The following is a 22,633-nucleotide window of genomic DNA, read 5'->3' on the forward strand; positions in this document are numbered from 1 at the left end:
CGATCCGGGCGCGAGACCTCTGGTGATCTCCTCGAGGGCGAGGTCGTCCCGGACCTGCAGGAAGGAGGGAAAGGGCCTTTGGCGGGCGATCCAGCTCTTTAGGTGGTCATAGGTGCTGCTCAGGCCCCGCAGGACATTGAGCACCAAGACCCGATCGGACACTGGATCCCCGAGGTCGTGAAGAGCATCGGCCATGCCCTTCATCCGCCGACAGTACTCGCCAACGGAGAGCCCCCCCTGCACGAAGGTGTGAAAGGTGGCGTCGAGCTGGAGGGCGCGGTACTCGGCGTTGCCGAGGAACTGCCCCTCGAGCGCCACCCAGGCCTGGCGCGCGGTGCCGCCGTGGGTCCTGACGAGGTCCTGAAGATCTAGGGAGATGGTCCCGAAGATCCAGGACATGGCGACGTTATCGAGGCGCAGCCACGCCACGTCCTGCGCCTCGATCGGTGTGTCGAGGAGGACGTGGTCGTCGAGGGCGTAGCGGCGGAGGGCGAGCAGGACCTGGTCCCGCTAGCGTCCGTAGGAGGAGGACGTCGGGTCGAGGAGGACGGTGACCAGGGCCCTGATGTTCTGGACGCCGGCGGCCTGCAGGTGGAGCTGGGCGACCATGAGGTCGGTCGGGTCATACCGGACTCCAGATCCAGCGGGCGGGGCCTGGCGGGAGGAAGAGGCGCCGGGCTCAGGGTCGACGGGCAGCTGGCTGGAGGAGACGCGGAGGAAGTGCTCCGCCTCGGCGACCCGGAGAGCAGAGGCGTCGGCCGCGGCGCGCTCGCGCTCCCAGGTGAGGGCAGCCACGCGGACCCGCTCCTGGGCCGCCGAAGCCTCCGATTTGGCGGTGAGGAGGGCCGCGGCGAGAGCGGCGTCGGCCTGCTGCCCGCGGAGAGCGGCGGCGGTGAGCGGCGCATCCTCGGGTGCCATCCTGAGATCGGTCCACGCGGGATCGGCGGCGGCAGCGGGGCGCTTGCCTGCCGCGACAGTAGCGCGGAGGGCCGCAGCGGAGGCGGCAGCCGCGGCGGCTGGATCGGCGGCCATGGCCTGCAGTGCGGCCTGCAGGGCAGCCAAATCGGCGCCCGCGGCCTGCAGGGCAGCCAAATCGGCGCCCGCGGCCTGCAGGGCAGCCAAATCGGCGCCCGCGGCTGCAGGATCGGTGGCGGCGGCGGCCAGGGGCCGCACGGGCGGCTGCACGGGCGTCTGGCCGCGGAGGGAGAGGAAGAGGAGAGGGGAGGGGAGGAGGAGGAGAGGGGCAGCGGCGGCACCGGTGGCCGGCCGACCATGGCACCGGCAGCGGCGCCGGCCGCGGCTGGTGGTGCTAGCTGCTAGAGGTGGGAGGGGAGAGAGGAAACCTAATCCTAGGCTAATGATACTATGATGGAGAGAATAATGACTTGTATTCCTCCAAACCCTAGAAGGGTGGGATATATAGATCTTATACATAGACCTCTAGATGGACCTCTATATATGAGCTCACATATACACCAACAAAATGCAAACAAGTCATTAACGTCACTGCAAGAAAGCGAACTTTCAGTGGCAGCCACCGCCCACCAGCAGTGCGCTTCCCAGGGAAAATGTTTCAATTTTTTTTTTTTGCTGATTCAGCGTAGACCAAGGGCTTTGTATGGTAACCACTTGTTTTGGAGATCGATAATACTGGGACAAATGCAACTGTGCACTGTCTTCTTCTCTTAAGTACAGAGCGGAGTCTCAAATGCAATTGTGCGAAATAGATTCATATCATTTGGTAAAATCTACTCAGTCATTCCCAGTCATCTTATTAAAACCTGGATATATAAGAAGACAACCTCTCTTTAAAAATTGAAGCTGGTGTAAGGTAACATACAAATTAGCCGATGCAGATGTAACGGGATAAATCCGGCACATGGTGGTGGAACTAGAAAAACGTCCACATCCATCAGCGGTGGGCACTTATCGTCATGGCACTATCTGTCAAAACAAGTACTGCAATTGTAAAAAGAAAATATTGTAATTAAGAGATGGAAGTTTAGGAAATGTTAACAGTTCAAGACTCTGAACCTTGGGTGTCTCTGGTGGGGCAAAATCATCAATGAGAAATGTTAGCAGTTTGTTACTGCTAACGTCATCATCTAGAAGGTCCTTCAATCTTCTGCCTCAACTGCTCGTAGTTCTGAAGCTCCTCCAGTGATAGTGATGGTGATATATCTCCTAACACCTGTGTAGTAACAACAACGTTTTTTTTTATTTCCAAACATGCAACCGCAAATATTACCAGGCTTACTCAAAATGGTTCAGAGTTTTACCGTCATAAAATCATCAATCTCAACAATGACCTCTTCAGCGCCGGCATCGTTATTTCTTGAAGGATCAAGTTCAAATGTTTTAACCTGAAAATACCACATGCAAGTTCAACAGAGCAAAGATTTAAAAAAAAAATCCCATGCGAAAAAACAAGGGAGCAGAAACACTCACTGATCTCTTTGCTGCATGAAACCATGCATCCGCACACAGTGCATAAATATCAGCACCAGTAAAGTTTGGAGGACAACGCTGAGCAACTGACAAGAGAGAAACATTATCATGGAGTCTATATTTGCGTGTCTGTGCTCTAAGGATCCTGCATATACCAAGTAAACTGAGATCACAATTTCCACGAATCTGAAATAGACAATTTGAAAACTACCAGTAACAACTAACAACCTTTCCCTGTATGATGCATCAGTATTTACACCAACATAGAGAAGCTTATCAAACCGTCCAGGGCGAAGAAGAGCAGAATCAAGAAGGTCAGGCCTATTGGTAGCCCCAATAATGAAAAGGTCCTACAAACGATTTAAGAAAAAAATCCCTTGATGTCAAGCATCCTTCATGGAAGGTAAAAGCAAGCATAGCATGGTGGAGGAAACAACCTGGCTGTTATCGCTCAATCCATCTATCTCCACAAGTAACTATTAAACACGAAAAAACAGGTGAAGTGAGACAAGACGGCATTTTCAACAGAAAAATTTATGAGGAACAGTGGCGCCAACTCAGGAACGAAGATAATTATACCTGGGAAACAACTCTGTCCATAACACCACCAGAATCTGCTGAGGATCCTCGTGCTGGAGCTAGGGAATCAAGCTCATCAAAGAAAATGACACATGGGCGTGCAGATCTAGCCTGGGATTAACAATTAAAAATTGGGGGAAAAATAAAATCTATGCATTTTTATGATAATTATATGGCTGTGTAATTTTTCATACCTTCTCAAATATGTCCCTAACATTCTTCTCTGATTCTCCAACATACATGTTTATCAGCTCTGGACCTTTCACGCTAAGAAAGTTCAGAGAGCATTCAGTAGCTACTGCTTTCGCCAATAAGGTCTAAAAGTTCAAGTAAGAATCATTTTAGCGACCCCATATCATAGTGCCTTTGGATGCACTTGTCTATTGGTAGGTAAAATAAAAAAAATCAATTCAATTTAAGGACAAACCCCTTTAAACCTACCTTCCCTGTTCCTGGAGGTCCATAAAGCAGGACACCTGATCGCTTCCGCAATTTAGAAGAAAAAAGGTGTTTGTACATCAAAGGCAACTGAAATATCAGGTAAAAAAAGGTCAATATCCCCCCAAACTGACGATACCAGTAGTGCTGAAACTACTGTAGACAAATCTTATTTTCATACATATGAGCGAGTAATATTGATGTCGTTGATATTTACACCTGAATCAAAATAAATTTACCTGAATAGTATCTAGAATAACCTTTTTCACTTCCTCTAGCCCACCAACATCCTCCCATTTGACATTGGGAACCTAAAAACCAAATAAGGTGATCAGAGGAATCAAGATAAAATCGCCATATACAATTCATGGGCTATTACTGATGGTCCTGAAAGCTAGAATTAAAATGTTTACTTTGGGTGTGCCCAGTGCAGCACGATTCCTTTTCTTAGCTCGTTCCAAGGAAGACAGAATATCTTCTTTGCAGAAATGTTTTTCCTCATTTTGTGAGGCAGAAGAACTTTCTGGAAGGATCTCCTCATGATCACTGATTCCTTTGCAATCTTTCTCTGCTGCAATTTTATGTGCAAAAGACACACCAACATCTGCAACCAGTGCAAGTATGTCTCTCGGCATGAATCCTGACGTTTGCGCTGCTAAGTCTTTTATAAACTTGTCATCCATACTCTGAAAAGTGAACATGCATAAGCAGGAGATGCATTGCAAGTGGAGGGAAAAAGGTTTTGGGCTGAAAAATGACTAAAAGGCACCTCATCAGCAACTGTTGCAATGCCTTGAAGTGTCTCAGATATCAGTTTCTTTCTCTTCTCTTCATTCACAGTCTTCATGTCAATCTCATGGCGGAAACATCGCCTAATTGATTGTTGCATTCCTTCAGAACTGTCCGCAGTTGCAACTAGTATAATCTGAAGAGAGCTTATACATTCAGGCTCCACAGGGTACTACAAGAGACAGCCCTATAATAAGGAATCTGATGTATAGATGGCCTTATATCATTACATCTTGTTAATAGTAAGAGGAATCAAGACTTACTGAGCTCCCATTTACATCTCTTCCTGGCGTCGAGTCCTTAGCAACCCAATGTTGTCCAGTGTACTGCTTGATAACAGATTCAATGTTTGACGCAATCCCAGATTGCTCAGATTCTGGGCCCTCATTGGAGGATGCTTTCCCAATTGCATCAAAGTGGCGAAGAAGTATTATACAAGGGGAATACCTTCACAAAAAAGTTGTTCAATAAAATAAATGTAAAGAGATAAATAAACCACATGAAAGTCAATAAATGTAATGTATTCCACATAAGAAATAAAAAACAAAGAATATGGTATCTTCATAACTGAAAACAGGAATAAGTTTCAACAACAGAGAATAAGAAGGGGAAAGACAGAAAAAGGTAGGTACTTCTGAGATTCTTTGAAGGCAGTTGCAAGTGCAGCAGGTGCACCACTTTCTGACGAAGTCATGAGATCATGACAGCTACACTCAACCACGTGCAGACCAAGATGGTTAGCAACATGCCTCACCACTGTGCGCTTTCCGCATCCTGTTAACCAACCATTTTTTAGGACACAGGTTCAATTAAAAATTGATTAGTAATCTTTAGAGATAAGTTTAACCAAATTATCTCTGAAGTGCGCTAACCTGAAGGGCCATATATAAAAGTGGAGAACTTGATTTTTGTTAAGATATCTGAAGGGCATAATGCTGGGGCAATGATAGAGGCTAAATGCTCCACTATTTCACCATGCAAAGGAAGTGAATCACCAGAAGCAGCAAAGAAGGAGTAAGGGGGGATTGCAGCAGAAGCAGCTCCCCCAAGCACAAGGGCTGTCTCATTACAATTAACACGAAGAATAGGTTCATCTGATGGTTCCATGCTTGTCACCTAGCAAATTAAAATAGTAACAAATCAAAATTCTTATACAATTATGAGTAATGCAGCTAAGTGTAAGCTAAGAGTTCATTATCATCTGACGTATTTATGGATTATAGTGTTTTTGAAGTATGAAATATAGGTAATTTACCTTAAAGTAGATCATATTACGAAAATGCAAATTATCATCCTGCCTATTGCATGCTAGACAGGAGCTCATGCCACAATTCCAACTGTTTCGTATGCAAAAGACATCCCCTCTTGCTAGAAACCTATCAAACTTAAAGTACTCGTTCAAAGCTTGATCCACCATGTCTTGGTAGTCACTTCCTCCAAAGGATGAATTTATCTTTAAAGAAGCAAGCACACCACATTCAGGAATCCTCACAACAGAAACCCGTAAATGTGAAGCATATTTAGGAACTTGAGGGCATGGAAGAAGGGCTAAGTGAAGGGAAAGATCACTCCCAGCACTGGAACAAGAATGAAGCTCATCAGATCGAGAACAAAACTTGAAAGGCTCCCGTCCCCTTTGGATAAGAAGCTTGAGAGAAGAAACATGCAATCCCAAGTTGAATGCCAAAAGTGGGCTGACATAAGCAATATCTTCATCCACAGATGCAAAACTAGTAGCCGGAAACGAACGAAAAGGTAAGATACCCATGGCATGACCATGAGGAGAGGCAGAGGCCACATGATCAGTCTGTTCTGTCCCAGACTCATCAAGAGATGGGTGATCAAATAATATTGCTTTAACAATCCTCCCGACATTATTGTCAGCATTCTTGAGAAGCACCTACACATCAATAGCTGCATATTATTTCACTAATACCAACAGTTGATAATCCTACACAGAACCAATTCATCATCTACCATATATTATATCAGAGATCAACTTGCTAAACCATTGATCAAAATATAAACATATGGGATATGACCGCAATGGTTAATTTTTGCAACTGCAATGCTTTAAACCTCTTCAACAAAACAAAATCCTATGCGGTATTACTAGTTAAGCTCAAAAAATTGCACAGAGATTATATCAGAGATTAACTTGCTAAGTGACTGTTGAATATACAAATTCATGGCCACAATGGTTAATTGTAGCAGATGTGATGCTCTAAGCTTATTGCCCATCACACCCATTCCAAATCTGGATACAGAAATCACCAATTCCCATGTATTTCATCACCAAAAGTCATGATGACAGCCTTTTATTTAACGAGATGAGAAAACAAATTCCAAATGAGATCCGATTTTGCTCCTTAAAGCGCCAAGCAGAGTTTCCTATATAGCACTCCTATCAATTTCCCATTAAAGCTCAAATGGTTGCACAGAGGTTGTATCAGTTAAATTCGAAATACAAATGCACGCACAGAATGGTCAGTTTTTGCAGTATCCCTGATCTAGAAGTCATGTTCATCATACATGTTATCAATTATTGGAGCCCATTCTGCCTATCTAGCAGTGTACCATCAATTCATCCTTCTAGTTCTATGAGGAACCAAATTCCACGAGACCCGATTTTCCTCATGAAAGCAGCAAGCGTAGCTTCCTCAACGAAGCCCCTAACGGATCGAATTTTGCCGCACGGACTATGCAATTGGCAACAAACAATTGGGTCCTGGCCCGAGTTGAAACAGGTGGGACGTACAGGCGTGCCGGTGACGACCGCGAGCCTTCGGAGCGCTGGCGCGGGGAGGGCGACGAAAGATGCGAGCTCCCCGAACTCGGCGCCGCCCCCGGACGGGAAGCGGAGGACGCCGGCCCGGAGGCGCACCGGCTCCTGCGGCGGCGGCGGCGGGCGGTCCCCCGGGAGCGAGTCGAGCAGCGCCTGCGTGGAGGCGAGCACCAGCGGCTTCCTCCGCTGCCGCCTCTCCACCATGGCTGCCTGGCTGCTGCTGCCTGCTGGCCTGCCGCGGCCGCGCCGGGCGCCGGGAGGGGGAGGTGGAAGGAGAAGAGGCCACTTTTTTTTTCGATAAAAACCACTTGACTTGGAAGTCCTGAACAAACAGACAGACGATGGGCGGTCGGAGGAAGAGGGGAAACAGTAGCTGCGCAGCCAAGTTCAGACTTGAGAGGATTTGATGTGTTATTACTGCTAGGTCGATGAATTCGATGCGATTTGGTAAGTTTGAATTTGATTGTCGTAGATTTTGCAATGCCTCATGTCTGTAGATTGGAACAAAGAATTTGCAACTACTGGAACGAGCTGCGTAAGTTTGTATTGTATACGGTTTTTTTAAAAAGTTTGTATTGTATCGTAGCCTAGTAGGAGAGTAGGACAAAAGCAGTTGCAGGCTCATTGCTCGTTGGCGCAATTAGGCCCAAGCCCAATAGGGAAAGTCGAAGCTGAACCGATTGTCGAACAGGCCACTAGCCCACTACCGCTTGCCCGTTTTGTAAGCTAGGCAGGTGGGTGCTGGGCCCTGGCGTTGCGGCAGCCCAACGACTCCAACAAAGCACATGCAACGCGTGCCGTATCTCTCCCAACTCCCCTGCAGCGGCAGCGGAAAACGAAAGGCAACCATCTGTCGCCTCGCCTGTCTGTCCCTCTCCCTCCCGGCTTCCGGAAAGACCAACGGCATGCGAAAATGCATCCGCCGACAACGTTGACGAAGAGATTTATTTCCGCATCCTGCAGAACCCAACTACGATTCCAGCAGCTGATCGAATGCTGATTCAGAAAGAAGAAACAGCCCATACGTACTCCTGCCGCCGTCCCTGGGATGGAATGGCCATCTGCTCTGCCTCCGCAGGCAGGCGTGCGGGGCGGGGGAGACGTCAAGCCCAAGGCAGCACGGGTGGATGCGGCCATGCGGGTCGACGGTCACCGCCGGGGCCATTAACTGCTGCCCCAGTTCCTGTTCCGTCCCTCCCTGCCGCGGAGGAGGACTGGAGGAGAGGAGCAGAGCCTCCGCTGCCGCTGCGGACGCATCAACACCTCCTCCCTCGATCGACCGCCTCCTTAACTCCGGTCGCCGTCCGCCCCTCGACGGCCGCCATCAATGCGGTTCGGAAGGCAGCTCGCGTCGCGCGCGCGAGTCCAACGGAGGAGAAAGCCACGCGCTTTAATGCGCGCGTCGTCGTACCGGGGGGCGGGCGGGCCGGCGCACGCCTCCGCCGACGGCTCGGGCTTTCGCCGCGCAGCACAGGACAGCACGCCCGCGCCCGCGGCGGCTACATACGACTCGTCGGCTCGCGCTCCGATCGGCGGCATGCCGGCGTCATCGTGATCGTAGTATCAACTCCTGTTGCCGCTGTTCAGACTCGCGGCATGCATCAGGGAACTCGCCGGGCCCTTTTAGATTTTTACCCGTAAACTCTGTAAACACAAAAAAAACATCACATCGAATGTTTTGACACATGTATGGAATACTAAATAAAATCTATTTATAAAACTTTTTGTATGGATGGGCTGTAAATCGCGAGACGAATCTAATGAGCCCATTTAATCCATAATTTGCAACAATAATGCTACAGTGACCATCTACTAATTATGGATTAATCATGAATTAATTAGTATCATTAGATTCGTCTCGCGATTTACAACTCATCTATGCAAAAAAAAATTTATAAATAGACTTCGTTTAGTACTTCAAATTAATAAAATTCATTTACAAAAATTTTACATATAAACAACTAAACAAACCGCGAGTGGCTGGGCGATGGCACGTCGGCAGCCGAGCACTGACCTGCAGGTCCGCGGCCGAGACGAGCGACCCGATGCAGCCAGGGCGGTTGTTTTTTTTTTTTTTTTTTGAAGTTAAGGGCAGGAGCACTGCCAGATCATATAAGAAGAAGGAGAATGCAAGTACTTACAAAGGTTGTGATTACATAAATAAAAAGGTGACTCAATCTCTTAGAAACTAGCAACATGTATAAACTAGGTAAGCACCCGACCCTCACACGCTTGTTGTCTGATTTTCATTTCTTCCTTGATCAAACTCAGAACTCTGATAGGTGGCTGTGAGATCCCTTGGAAAATTCTCCTGTTCCGTTCGTTCCACACATTCCAAACCGTGTAAAGCAAAATTGCGGCGACCTTGCTCCTGTTCTCTGTGCTTGAGGCTTGCAGCGAGGAGTTCCACCATTCCTCAACTTGAACTCCTGGTAGTGGCACATTGATGAGCCCTTCCGTCCAAGCTCTGACCAAAACCCATATCTCCTGAGCAAAACAACACTGCAAGCAAAGATGCACAGCCGTTTCAAAGTCCTGATCACAAAGACAACATACCGGATCACACTCTATTCCTTTCAGCAACAAATTATCTGCTGTTTGTATCTTCTCTTGCAAGAATAGCCAACCAAAAAAACGATGCTTGCCTTCAGCCTTTGCTTTCCAGAGTGCGAAGCTATTGAAAGTGCAGTAAGAACCAACGAACTGAATTTCGTAAGCCGATTTTGAAGAGTATAAACCATTTTTTGTCCATTTCCAAATGATCCTGTCAGGTTCATCAGAAAAGAAAACCTCCTGCACCTTCTCCCACAGCAAAACAAATTCTGCCATTTCATCTGCAGTTGACATGCGCCATAGCCCTCGAGTCCAAGTCTGATATTCCACCTCTTCTCTTACTGTAAGCCCTTTACGCCAAGCCAATTTGTAAAGATGTGGTGCAAAATCCCTAGGAGCTACACCATCTGACCAAGCAGACTCCCAAAACAAAGCTGTTCTGCCATCCCCCAAGGTTACCACAGTGGAACATCTGAAAAGTTGTTTGTCGACTTCAGAACATGGAACCTCTGAACCCACCCAAGGTCGATCAGGGTCTTCCCACCTGTACCACAGCCAACGGAGGCGCAAAGCTCTACTGAATTTCTCCAAGTCCAGTATTCCCATGCCCCCTCGGAGCTTCGGCCTTTTAATTTTGTCCCACGCAACTAAACATTGTGAACCCCTTGCTTCTGAAGATCCATTCCACAAGAATGCCCGCCTGATCTTGTCAATTTTTTGAACAGCCCACTTCTTCGGATTGAAGACAGTGAGGAAGTACACCGGAATGGAGGAGAGAACCGTGTTCACCAATTTCAAGCGTGCAGCTTTGTTCAAAAAACTGCCCCTCCAAGCTGGCAATCTGTTGGCCACTTTGTCAATAATAGGTTGGATGTCAACCCGTCGTAGTTGTCTTGTGTGCAACGGCAACCCAAGGTAAGAGCATGGGAAATCTTTGACCGGGCAAGGAAAACCTTCCATCACTTCTTCCATGTTTACATTGTCACAGTGTATTGGGTAGACAGCGCATTTGCTAAGGTTGATATGCAACCCTGAAGCTTGGCCAAACATGTGCAGAATAGTCGCCACCACCTGCACCTCATGCTTAAGCGGATTCAAAAACACTGCAGCATCATCTGCGTAAAGACTTGCCCTCAGCTTTATTACACGCCCCCCCATATGCGTCAAGAGACCATCCCTGGCGGCCCGGTCGAACATTCTCTGTAAAGGCTCCATGGCTATGATGAACAATAAAGGAGATAAAGGATCTCCTTGCCGTAAACCCGTGTAATGTTTGAACCATTTGCCTTTGATGCCATTCAGTAGTACAGCTGTGGAGCTCGACCCCAAAAGTGCTGAAATCCAAGCTCGCCACTTTGACTGAAACCCCAACTTTTCTAGCACTTCCAAAAGAAAGTCCCACCTTACACTATCAAAAGCTTTTGCAATATCTAATTTCAAGAACAAACCCGGCTGCTTTCTTCTCTGCAGATCCCTGATTAAATTTTGTGTGTAAAGAAAGTTATCCTGGATGCTCCTTCTCTTGATGAAAGCGCTCTGAGATCTGGAGATGAGAGTATTAAGTTCTCCCGACAGTCTGGTAGCTAGGATCTTAGAGATCAGTTTGGCAATGGAGTGAGTTAAGCTTATGGGCCTGAAATCCCCAAGCACCTGCGCATCTTCCTTTTTAGGCAATAGCACCATGTGAGCCTTATTCAATTGCAAAAGGTGTTGGTTGTGCTGCTGGTGAAAAAAAGTTAGAGCCAACATGATATCACTCTTTATTACTGACCAGCTCCTTTTAAAAAACACTCCCACAAAGCCATCGGGACCCGGCGCCTTGTCAGCAGCAATCACGCTGATCACTGCATGTACTTCCTCTTCTGTAAACTGGTCCTCGAGATGTGCTAGGTTCTGACTATGCAGCTGCAGTTCTTCCCAGTTTAAGGTGGCATTTCTTGGTAGAGGTTGTCCAAAATGTGTGCTGAAGTGTTGGTAGATTGCCTCAGCCTTGTCCTCATGAGAAAAGAACGTCCCTGTTCCCGATCTTAAAGATTGAATAAAGTTTTTCCTCCTGCGTCCATTAGCTTGCATGTAGAAGAGCTTAGAGCTTGCCTCGGCTGCTTTTATTGCTGATAGTCTAGCTGATTGTTTTGCTCTCAGCTTCTCCACTGCTGACATTCCTAGGAATCTGACTTTCAGATCCCTTCTCAGATTGATTTCCTGTTGGCTGAGCTGCCTGAAATCTTGTACGACATCTAAAATACCAATTAGCATTTTTGCAGCACACAGTAATACCCGGTTGTTCCCAATCAGTGATCTGGCCCACTTTCGTAGTGCCTTGCTGGTTCTTTGCAGCTTAGTATGCAACCGCAGGAAAGGATTTGAAAGTCGTACTTCTTTGTTCCAAACCTGTGCCACCACATCGTCGTACCCCTGCAACCTTGGCCAGAAAGCTTCAAATCTGAACCCCCTATGCTTCTTGACAGATTCATGAGCAGCAATAAAGAGAGGGCAGTGATCAGACACTCTAGACGAGAGGGCTTGGAGAAAAACATTCGGCTTCATCAGATCCCACTCAGCAGTACAGAAAGCCCGATCAATCCTAGTCTGAGTTCTGTCATTCGACCAAGTGAATTTACGTCCCCGTAAGTTTAGTTCTTTTAGTTGCAGGTCCTGAACTAGATCTCTAAAAGCTCCCATCAACCTCCTATTCAAGTTGTCATTGCTTTTGTCCCTTGCTTGCAAGATCAAATTGAAATCCCCAATGAGAAGCCACTTATCAAGTACATCCTGACTTATCCAGCGCAGTTCACCTAGAAACTGTAACTTCTCTTGGTCTTCCTGTGGCCCATACACCACAGTGATGCTCCACTTCTCCCCTCCTGAAATGGCCTCCACTATTGCTGTCACCGTGTGCACACCAACTTCAGTTGTATTGATCTTATAATGTCCCTCATCAACTGCCAATAGGATGCCCCCTCTTGTGCCCGCAGCCGGTAACACGACAAAGTTGTCCACAAACTGCTGACCCAGAGTTTCTGTAACTAGACTTGCATCAACCATTTCCAGCTTTGTTTCTTGCAATGTGACAATCGTTGCTCGAGTTTCTGACACCAAGTCCCTCACCACCTTCCTCCTTGCCGGGTTATTAAGACCCCGGACATTCCAATTTAAAATGTTACAATTATACTCTAACATTAAAAAACAACAAGCACTCCCTCCAAATACTCCACACAACTGACAAGACAAGAAACACTAACACCACAGCTGCACTGCTACCAACTACGATATAAGGGGATCCAACCTGAGCCAAAACACCCCACTGAAATGAAAACATTACCAACAACAACACAGACTCAGATACAACTCCCCCACCACGCGGCCAGTGCCGCCTATCAGGCTCCTGCATCGATGAGCAGGGGGCTCAGACTGTCCTCGGCCCCTCCTTCTGGTAATCCAAACGCCTCTCTCATGCCCCCGACAACACTGTCCTCCATAGGACCCACAAACGTTGTGTGAAATTTGTTCTGCTCAGCGACACTTGGACTCTTGGAGCTGACTGTGATGCCACACTTCTTGATCAGCAAGGCAGTAGCTTGCTCCTCCACGGACAGACCAGATGATGGCTTATTAGCCAACCGTGAGCTACGACGTTCCGATTTCACTTCACTTGCAACTTGTTTTTCTTCCAGAGGCGGACGATTTGCAGGCTTCTTCACACTTGCAGGCTTTGTCTTGAGCGGCGGAGTTTGCAGTACCGATTTCTTGACAGGCACCGCAAAGCGTGCCAAGGTTTTTGTAACCTGCTCTGTAACAATAGTCTTTGGATCAACCCTCAGCATTTCACACGTAGCATCTTCCAAGGCCTGTTCCAACAGATGTGGGCCAGACAAAGGTTCCGGCCCAAAAGCCCTCAACTCTTCCTGTGTCAGCGTGCGATCGCTCTCATTCGGCCCAATCTCTCCCTTCTCCAACCCAACACCATCAAACTTTAGCTCAACAGAAGTTTGTGTAACAGGCCCTTCCTGCAATGTCAAGTCGTGAACTGGACCTCCACCTGTAGCCAACTTCTGTTGCGTGAAGCTCTGGTCATCATTAGCAGAGTTCTTCTGTGTCTCCAAGCCCGTTTCCATGAGAATCACTTGCGGCAGACTGCCCGTGACCTCCTGGTCAAAAGAAACAGTGTTCCCCAGAACCTCTGCCACCTTAAAGTTTAGTGGCCTCCCAATGGCATGCAGCAGCTCTGCCTCCTCCAACATCGGGTCCACATCTGCACCATGGAACCCGGAATCATCAGAAAGGAAAGAGCTCCCTGAGCAACACGGATCCACCACCAAGACTTTCTTCATTGGATGCACGGTTGAATCTGTCTTGTGCATGTCATCACCTCCCTGGGTACCTTTACCACTGATCTCTCTCCTCAGATCATCTTCATCAGCACCGGCCACCTCACAGCGACGATAGCCCTGCCGGCCCATGCCGCTATGTCCACCACCGGCAGCCCCGCTTGACGACGGGGCAAAGCGACCATCCTGATGAAGGTCATGCAAGCTGGGCGGTGGAAACTGTTGTTGCCTGTGCCACCCTCCCCGCCCACCCGGCGGAGAGTCATCACGCCGGCGACTGCCCAAACGATCATGCACAGATTGCCTCCTTGGTTCAACCGCCTCACCATCACGGACACCTAACAGCCAACCATATCGATACCGCACTGGCCACTCCTCATCTGGCTCCTCTGACGGGAACCCACTGATATCACTTTCCACGCTGCGGTGTGGAGAAGCCGGCGGCGTGGAGAAGTCTTGAACTTGATCAACATGAATGAGCACCTCATACTTCAACATGTCAGCTTGATCTGAGCGAACATACGGAGAACCCATATTCCCAAGATGCACAAAATACTCCTCTGTAACAGTGATAGGTTCCTCAATCCTCAAAGTACCAGCCTTAGCAAACCCAGTTGGATTGTCCGTCCACACCCACAAGCACAGACACTCCTTCTCCTTTTCAGTGTACCTCTTGTCGCAGATCCTCTCGACGAACGAAGGTGGGCTGAAGAGAGGAGCTACTACCTCGCACTGCCAAGCATGCGAAGGCACTCCCTCGAGACAAAGTCGCACTCGATACTTGACCTTGGAAGCTTCCGCGCCATGGTGCCGCGTCCACGGCCGAAACCGGAGACACGTATGCCCCACCGTGATCCCCTGAACGCCTAAGGCAGCAGTACGGAGGGCCGGGTCCCCAAAGCGCAGCAAGAAGGTCGAAGCAGCGATTTTGGTCACCCGTAGCGACCACTCCGAGATGCGGAGCTGTCGTAGAGCATCTCGGCGTACCTGCTCATCGGAGAGCCTGACGCGGCCGTCGACCTGCACCGCCAGCAAGGCGTGCAACTCCAGGTTCCTCTCCTCCTCCGCCAGCGCCGGCGTGTGCGCCATGCACGCGACGACATGGTCCGGACGAAAGTCCGGGTTGCCCGGATGCAGCTCCGGGAACCCCATCTTCTTCCGCGCGCCCTCCTCAGCAACCTTCACCGGAACACCACCACGCTCCACACCCCACTTGCTAGTCGCCGGGGATCTGCAATACCTAGCTTTGTGCCCCGATTTGGAGCACAAGAGGCAGCGAGGCGGATCCCGGCAGACAGCAATGGTGTGGTCAGAAGCAAGGCACCTGAAGCACCTCCCCGCCGCCTTGGCCTTCAGGAGCTGAAGAAAGTCACTCGTCCCGCTTTCAGGAGCATGAGAGCGCGGACCCAGACGCTCTTTCGCCGGGACCCTGAAGCCAGATCGGTGGTCGCCAAGCACCCGCGCCCCCAGCCTTGAATGGACAGGACGACGCTCTTTACGCCACCAGTACTTCTCCTTGACCTCCTCGAACCCCTCATCATCAATGCGGGGCCTGCTCCGGTAGTTCGGCGCCATGAATCTCTCCCCATCCCTTCCGAACCTACGCCTGCAGTGGCCGGTGCCAGCCACCACATCTCTGTAGGAGCCTCTGTAGCTAGCTGGCTTTACCACGATGGAACGCAAAGTTGATGCAGCGCCAGGATGGTGCCTCACCGCTGCACCCTCCGTCCCATCCTCTTGCCGTGATTCCTCCCGAACCTCACCTTCACGGCTACTCCCCTGGGAACAAGGCTCAGGAGAGAAGCCGAAATCCAGGGCCTCCGACGGGACTACTGACGCGACGGGGCTCGCCGGCGACCGGGGGGCCGACGAGGGCGTGGGTGCTGGGTGGGTGATAGGCGGTGGCTCACTCATGTCTCGAGATGATGGGCGTGCTACCCGGCAAGTTGCCACCGGCATCCCAGGGCGGTTGTGTGGACGCGACGGCGTGCTGATATGGGAGACACCGGATCGGACGTGCAGGTGCGCGCGCACAATAAATTCCGGGGGCCACCCGACCTGTCCCCCCGGCGGATCCCACTGCAAAACCTCGTCGCCCATAAATGCCGGGCGTCAGAGAGGCGATCGTCCCCCGCCGGACCTGACCTGACCCGACGGTCTCAGCACAGCAGGGGGGCAAGAAGCTTCTCGCACGTTTTAACTTTAATTTCTGCGGACCCGTCCCGTCTCAACTGTGCCGCGCGGTGGACGTCGTCCCATCCATATGCCGCTATTGGAACGGCGCGCCTTCCCTGCAGAACGGACCTGCTCTTTTTCGGTGGCAGTGGCACAGAAATACCTCGACAACAGTGGCTCAAACACTACTCCCTCCATTCTAAATTCTACTCCCTCCATTCTAAATTATAGGTCATTTTAGTAAATCTAGATACATAATTTTTGCTATCCATCTAGATAAATACTATATCTAGATACATTACAAATAATATGTATCTAGATTTATCAAAACGACCTATAATTTGGAACGGAGGGAGTACTAGCAAACTATTTTTTAACAGTAATGGTACGAGTAAATACTAGAAATCGTTAGGTATTTCTGAAGAAAGTACTACCGGAAAAAAAATTAGTATTCTTACGGTGTTTAGAATGCAGTCCTACATCGGTAAGCTAAACGCGTGATGTGATTCCTGTTCCAACGACGACCTATGGTATGAGATGCTGTTGGCTACTGCCCATAGAAGCATGCGGGCACACACAGACGCTGCGTACGTTAACGACTTAATGAGAGATAGGGGTGCTCCATCTAAACGAACACAGTAACCTCTCTGTACTGGACCGCGAGAACGCGTTAAAACTCGAGGCTTTCGTCGCCCTGCCCCTGCCCGCCTCTGCCACTCGATCAGGCTAGCTAGTGGTGGAATAGTATTTTCCACCAGAAATTTTTTAAAGAAAAAAACGAAAGCCAGCACTAGTCATCATTATCCGAACCAGGGCAAGTCTATGTACGTGTACGTGGCAGGCCAAATTAAAATCCCGACGGGTCGCCAGCGGCGCCATCGATCAGGATTCCGGCTGCCATACATGAGCGGCCGTCGGGGACGGGATCAACGGCGGCGTCCCCGTGACACAACCTCGCGTGATTAGCACCCACGGTCGCAAGTCCAACCCCGGCTTAAATACGAAATAAATTAGGTAGACGCCGCCATCGCCGGACGAATGAATGAATGAACTACGCCACCAACGTGCCGTTGATTTAAATAATTAATCCCGTCACGATCACCGGTCGCCGCGCATGCGTGGCTTTACCTTTTACTCGCGGTGGAACCGCCAATCACCGAGCTAAAAGCTAACCGTGCATCATTAAAACTGATTAGCCACTTCCTAATCGCCATTAACGCGGAGATTAGTAATTAATTAAGCGGAACCCGCCGTCTCTGCCTGCATGGATTAATGGGCATTCATCGCGGGAGCGCGGCAACTAGCCAGATGGATCGACGAGGGCGAGCGTGGTTTACTACTCCGAGCCTGCTATTGGCCATGTTAATTGCGCGCCTTTGCTTTCCTGCCACGTAGTATGCCGCTGTGCGCGCGAGCTAGTAGCTTAATGGCACCCTCCAATCCCCATGCATTAATGCTTCATTTCCATCCGTCCGCTATGGAGATACGAGGATATCTCATTGGATCCTCGGGGTTTTGTTTTGTAATTAAAATTGATCAATTAGACCTCAGGAGATGCCATTTCCAACTTGAGATTCCCATAAGTTTGACTGATCTTTGCAGTACTCATTGAGAATTTTCAGATGATCCAGAGAATTTTCAACCGTACCCATCCTTTTGCAAACAAAAGAAGAATTTTCAAGTCGTTGGTTAGGAGCTACGTATACTCAAACACGTGCAATAAAAGATAAAAAATACAAAAAGTTTGGCCCCAATACACATAGAATTGATTGGATTCGACACGTGAAAATGATGTGTGTGGATTTGTCATGGAAAATGAGGAATGTTGAGTACTCTATCCTGCTTGTGATGAGTGAATTGTCAACCGTGCGGTGTGATCGTGCGCTTGGTCTTTGGATTGCAGGTACACGGGCGTCGAGTGTCGACGGGGAGCTGCCGTGGAGGTGCTGTGGCCGATGGACCGTGCGGTGGACGGCGGTGAAGGGCAGCCGGGACCGGAGCTCGGGCCGGGCGGCAGCTGTGGCGTCCACTCCTGGATCGAGGGCGCAAGCGGCGACGGAAGGCGGGTTTCTTGGTTTGCGCCACAAAACCAAGGAGGCGGACGGCGGTTGAAGACACCAAGTCGTGGAGGCACGGGCGTCGGTCTCGGGACGGACGGAGGCGACGGGCGTCGACGGCATCTAGGCCCTCGCTGCGGGCGAGGAGGTGACGGGCGTCGGGCGGCGTCTAGGGCCGTCAGAAGGCCGAGGCGGGAACGGCGTCTAGGGCCACGGCGTGGAGGCAGGAATCTTCCCGCGCGTGAGGTTTTGGCGGTTTTCTCAAAACCGGCCACTTACCCGGGTTTCGCGGACCCTCCAAAACCGCGGACTGGATCTTCATCAAGACGGCGGCATCGTGGAGAAGACTTCGTTCCGAAGAAAGAACCTCGGCCGTCGGATGAGATCGTGTACAGGGGGTGCTGCAGACCAACCGGTCTGACCGGTCCCTGGCACCGGTCTGACCGGTCTAACCAATCGGTCTGACCGGTCCCGCGGGTATAAATACCCCTTCACTTGTGTTAGGTCAAGAGCGGCTTTTGTATTGTGTCCGTGAATTGTTCTGCTCTCCAGGGCGCCGCCCCTGTGTTCCTCTCCCCCTGTTCATCTCTTTAGGGTAGATTTGAATGTTGTTTGTGTGAGAACTCTTGTGGAATTGATTGGGAAAGGAGGCCCTAACCTCCTCGTGCCCTCTGGGCGGTTTGAATCAATCCATCTGCTCGTTTTGTGCCTTGTTTGATGAAATTTCGATTTCGTTTTTGGTGCACTTGATTGCGAGGAGTCCACGAGTTCTTTGCTGTGATTCCCATGCCTCTACTTTGTTCTTGAACCCTCTGGAATCACTAGCTCGTTCAAATTCGATCTCTTGGAGACTAGAGAAAACCCCACCCCCTTTGATCTCATCCCGAAATTCTCGTGCTATGGATATCTTTAGGGTGAGATTTCTTGGGGATATACTCTTGGGGTAGGAACGAAGCTATCCTCCATGTTTCATCAAATTTGGACGTGATTTGCTCTCGATTCACGGTTTTGGAACTGAATTTTCGGGGTTTTCTGGACGCTACCGGTCAGATCGGTTGGCGAGACCGGTCAGACCGGTCTGCCTGTGTTTGAACTGCTTGACCGGTCAGACCGGTCTTCTATACCGGTCAGACCGGTCTGTGCCTGAGCAGATTCGATTTGAGAAGTTCCTCTCGTTTTTGCTTTCGCTTTGCAACTCGGGTCTTTTGCTTCGAGATAGCTCGTTCATAGCTATTCTCGCTGACCTAAGTTCGAGGGTCTGCGATGGTTTTGGGATATAGGCCGACAATTCGTTTTTCGACGAAATTTTGATCGGCTCCCATTCACCCCCCTCTGATCGCCGGCTTCGGTCCCACAGAAAATACATTCATCATTCCATATATAACCTTAACAATTTTTTTGGTACAAAATAAATACGGAAAGTGATGTAAAAATTTTTGAAGTTCGAAAAAAAAGGTTAATAAAGTTGATATATGGAACAAGGGTTCGTAATTTCGTGGTAGCAATCATACTGTACTACGGTGACAAGTGAGCAATAAAAAAACTATTATGTAATCTAATAACACTACTAAGTCCAAATGCAAACAATTCTACAGCTCATGCGGTTTTGTATCCTAACGTGTTTCGTAAAAAGAAAAAGAAAAAAGAAAACTTGTTTTATGCATCCAAACTATGAAAACATTTTAGTACCTGTAATAAGTATAGTAATATAACCAATAAAAATGGAGACAACTATTATTTTGTACATAATGAAGACTTTAACAAAAAAAGAAGAAATTAAATAACAAACTAAATTGAGAGAAGTCCAACTTCTACTCCAGCTGTTTTGATCCTATGATCATACTCTACAAATATAGAACCCCCTAATATACTATAATCAGGAACTTCTTATCAGACAAGATGTTGCCTAAAGATCTCCATTTTCCGATTTCTATTTTTTTTAAGTTTCCGCGTCTGTCTTCCTCCATTCACTCGGTCTCATCGGCAGCCGCATTCAGGTCGATCCTCGGCTTCTTGCCGTTGCCGTCATCGGCGGCGGACTTCCCGCGGAGTGGTGGCACCCTCGCCGCGCAACGCGGGCAGCGGGGGTCCTCCTCGGCGATGAGCACGTAGGTGAGGCAGGATGGGCACGCGGCTGCGCGCATCGCGGGGGTCGCGGCAGTCGACGGCGACCTGTTGCGCTTTCCCGCGGAGGAAGACGACGATGAGGTGGACGCGGACGATGTGGTCGACGTTGCCGGCGAGGCGGCGGTCCTCCCGGCGGCGGCACGCTCGAGAGCGGAGCGGACCATGTCGAGGGTGCAGACCGCGGCCGAGGTCGTTGGCGGCGCTGCCGCCGGGGCGCCCAGCGGAGGCAGGTTGAGGTCTTGGTGACCGTCCAGGACGCTCGGGTAACGAGGGGTCAGGAACGTCCTGCCGGACTGCAAGAATATCAACAAGGATCGGGTTCAGTGCATCGCAGAAGAAATTCTGAAAACTGATCAGTGCATCACCCACCATGATTAACCATGGAAATCTCATGTCAACAACACAAACGAAAAAATTGCTGATCGGAGGTTAAGGGAATTTGGTCTCTCTCTACTCTCCACCCCTTGCAAAATTAAAACGACCAGATTGAAAACAAGAACTTGATCCAGAACTCTGAAATTTCAATTCCTCGGATAAAAGTCTGACCATCAACGACATGAACCTTGAGGACACAGTTGAGCGGAACAAACGAAAGGAATGAAGAGGAAAGAATCAACTCACCAGGAGGTCAAGCCGTCGCTCGAACCCGGCAGGCACCGAGACCTCGAGGTCGACCACCTCGTCCTCCGCGGCGGCGCCGCCGCCGCCGCCGCAGCTGCTCAGAAGATCCATAGTCACGATCTCCGGCCCGCCCTTCTTCCCCGCCTCCCCGCGGAGCAGCCTGGCCACAGAGCTCACGTCCGCCGCCATTCCCTCGCGGGCCTCCCTGGTTTCCTTTCTCGGCGGCGGTCGTCGGCAATGGCACCTCTCTTCTTCCTCGTTTGCGCGTTCGCTCTGCAGACTGCAGGAGAAGCGGTGGGGTTGGCACGCCTATATATATCCCGTAGGCCGCCGCCCTGGCCGACACTTGGGCCCCGCTCGCCAGGGAGGCGGGGTCAATGAATACTCTCCAATATAGGAGTACTCGTGAAGGACTGCGCCATTTATTGGCATTGTTGGGAAATGGTTGGCAATTTATATTCATCAATTGGCTATTAATTGAGTACTAGCATGGGTTTGAATTTATTTAAACACAGCTTTCCTCTTATTCTTAAATTTGTGCATGCCATTGAATATTGGAATGCCACATTTCATTAATTAAACCTTTTGAGATGCCCGTTTAAACATCACATAATTTTATAGAAAAATATTTAACATATGCCATTTTTCATCTCACTACGACCATGTGGCTTATTGAGTGCTTTTTCCCTCTAGAAACCATGTTGGATATATGTTCTCATAACCGCGTACCAAGTTGCTAATTCCATATCTTTTTATGAAAGACATGTTATAAATATGTGCCATTGTTCACCTCACAACGCCATTATTTGGCACTACCAAGCCACAACATTTAGTATTGGCGTCTAGCCAGTGTCACCACAGCAACATACCGCGTCGCGATATCATCCAGTGGCTAAGAAAGCCAAAGATTGCATACGTTACCATATCATCTGGAGATTCCATACCATTTTGTTGTCCTATGTCTTTACTAACAAAGACTCTTGTTCTGGCTGCACACCCCACTGCATCAACATATAGCTGAATGAGAGAATTATTTTCTTAGCTCTACAAAAGGTGTGCTCAGTTTTTTGGTCTTTTCTTTTCTCTTGAACTTGACTATTTGGCCTCCAAAACAAGTTTCCTTTAGTTGCTTGATCCTTCCATCACCTTGCAATTAGATCTAAAATTTTACAATATTCAAACTCACCAGTTTAGATTTTTCAACCAGAAAAACCATAACATAAAGGAATTTTTCATAATTCTTTTGGAATTTTTTCCACAAGTAAAATAATTTTTAGGTATTTATAAATCTATTTTTAGTTTTTAAATTATATAAAATCACAAGAACATGGTAAAACAGCGAAAAAATCATTGGAGTCGTATCTAAGCATGCTGGATCCAACAAAAATCACTAACATGCCATTTGAGCTACTAAAAAGTAGATATCATTAATAATAAATAATTAACTTGTTTTGGGGCCAAATAGCCTAGTTCAAAAGAAAAATGGCGAAGAAACTAACCACAACTTTTTTAGAGCCAAGGAAGTAATTGTCTCTTGCTGATTTTCCATATCATCTACTAAGAGCAACACCAAGAGCCTAGTTATAATCCTAGCTAAACTTAGAGATTTGAAGCTATGTAAAAAAAATAGAAAAAAACTTAGATTCTCTCAAGAAAAAAACGGACATGCTAAATTTGAATGTCATTTATTTTTATATTCATTGTGCAATTATAGTTCATCTACAAGATGACAT

At 48.8% G+C, this 22,633-nt stretch overlaps 2 protein-coding genes across 4 annotated transcripts; both read right to left on the bottom strand.

The window, feature by feature from the left end:
- Positions 1 to 1,613: 1,613 nt before the first annotated feature.
- LOC120680847 (peroxisome biogenesis protein 6-like) lies at positions 1,614 to 7,410 on the bottom strand. Of its 3 annotated transcripts, none has more exons than XM_039962420.1 (17): positions 7,013 to 7,410; positions 5,510 to 6,154; positions 5,127 to 5,370; positions 4,887 to 5,028; positions 4,518 to 4,701; positions 4,235 to 4,426; positions 3,879 to 4,151; positions 3,705 to 3,776; positions 3,469 to 3,555; positions 3,222 to 3,344; positions 3,028 to 3,138; positions 2,886 to 2,924; positions 2,677 to 2,798; positions 2,449 to 2,593; positions 2,280 to 2,363; positions 2,035 to 2,191; positions 1,614 to 1,944 (listed from the first exon to the last, which is right to left on the bottom strand). In XM_039962420.1, exons 1-16 carry the CDS (start codon positions 7,241 to 7,243, stop codon positions 2,102 to 2,104), a joined length of 2,784 nt encoding a protein of 927 aa, XP_039818354.1. In that variant the 5' UTR covers positions 7,244 to 7,410; the 3' UTR covers positions 1,614 to 1,944; positions 2,035 to 2,101. The 3 variants fall into 3 exon arrangements, with proteins under 3 accessions (XP_039818354.1, XP_039818355.1, XP_039818356.1); XM_039962421.1 differs by having other exon boundaries at positions 1,614 to 1,959; positions 7,013 to 7,349; XM_039962422.1 differs by having other exon boundaries at positions 1,618 to 1,944; positions 4,235 to 4,390; positions 7,013 to 7,297.
- Positions 7,411 to 19,832: 12,422 nt separating this feature from the next.
- LOC120683783 lies at positions 19,833 to 21,195 on the bottom strand. Its single transcript, XM_039965867.1, has 2 exons — positions 20,901 to 21,195; positions 19,833 to 20,572 (listed from the first exon to the last, which is right to left on the bottom strand). Exons 1-2 carry the CDS (start codon positions 21,087 to 21,089, stop codon positions 20,120 to 20,122), a joined length of 642 nt encoding a protein of 213 aa, XP_039821801.1. The 5' UTR covers positions 21,090 to 21,195; the 3' UTR covers positions 19,833 to 20,119.
- Between the last annotated feature and the right edge of the window lie 1,438 nt (positions 21,196 to 22,633).

The sequence above is a fragment of the Panicum virgatum genome, chromosome 7N, assembly GCF_016808335.1.
Source record: "Panicum virgatum strain AP13 chromosome 7N, P.virgatum_v5, whole genome shotgun sequence".
In the NCBI taxonomy this organism is placed as follows: Eukaryota; Viridiplantae; Streptophyta; class Magnoliopsida; order Poales; family Poaceae; genus Panicum; species Panicum virgatum.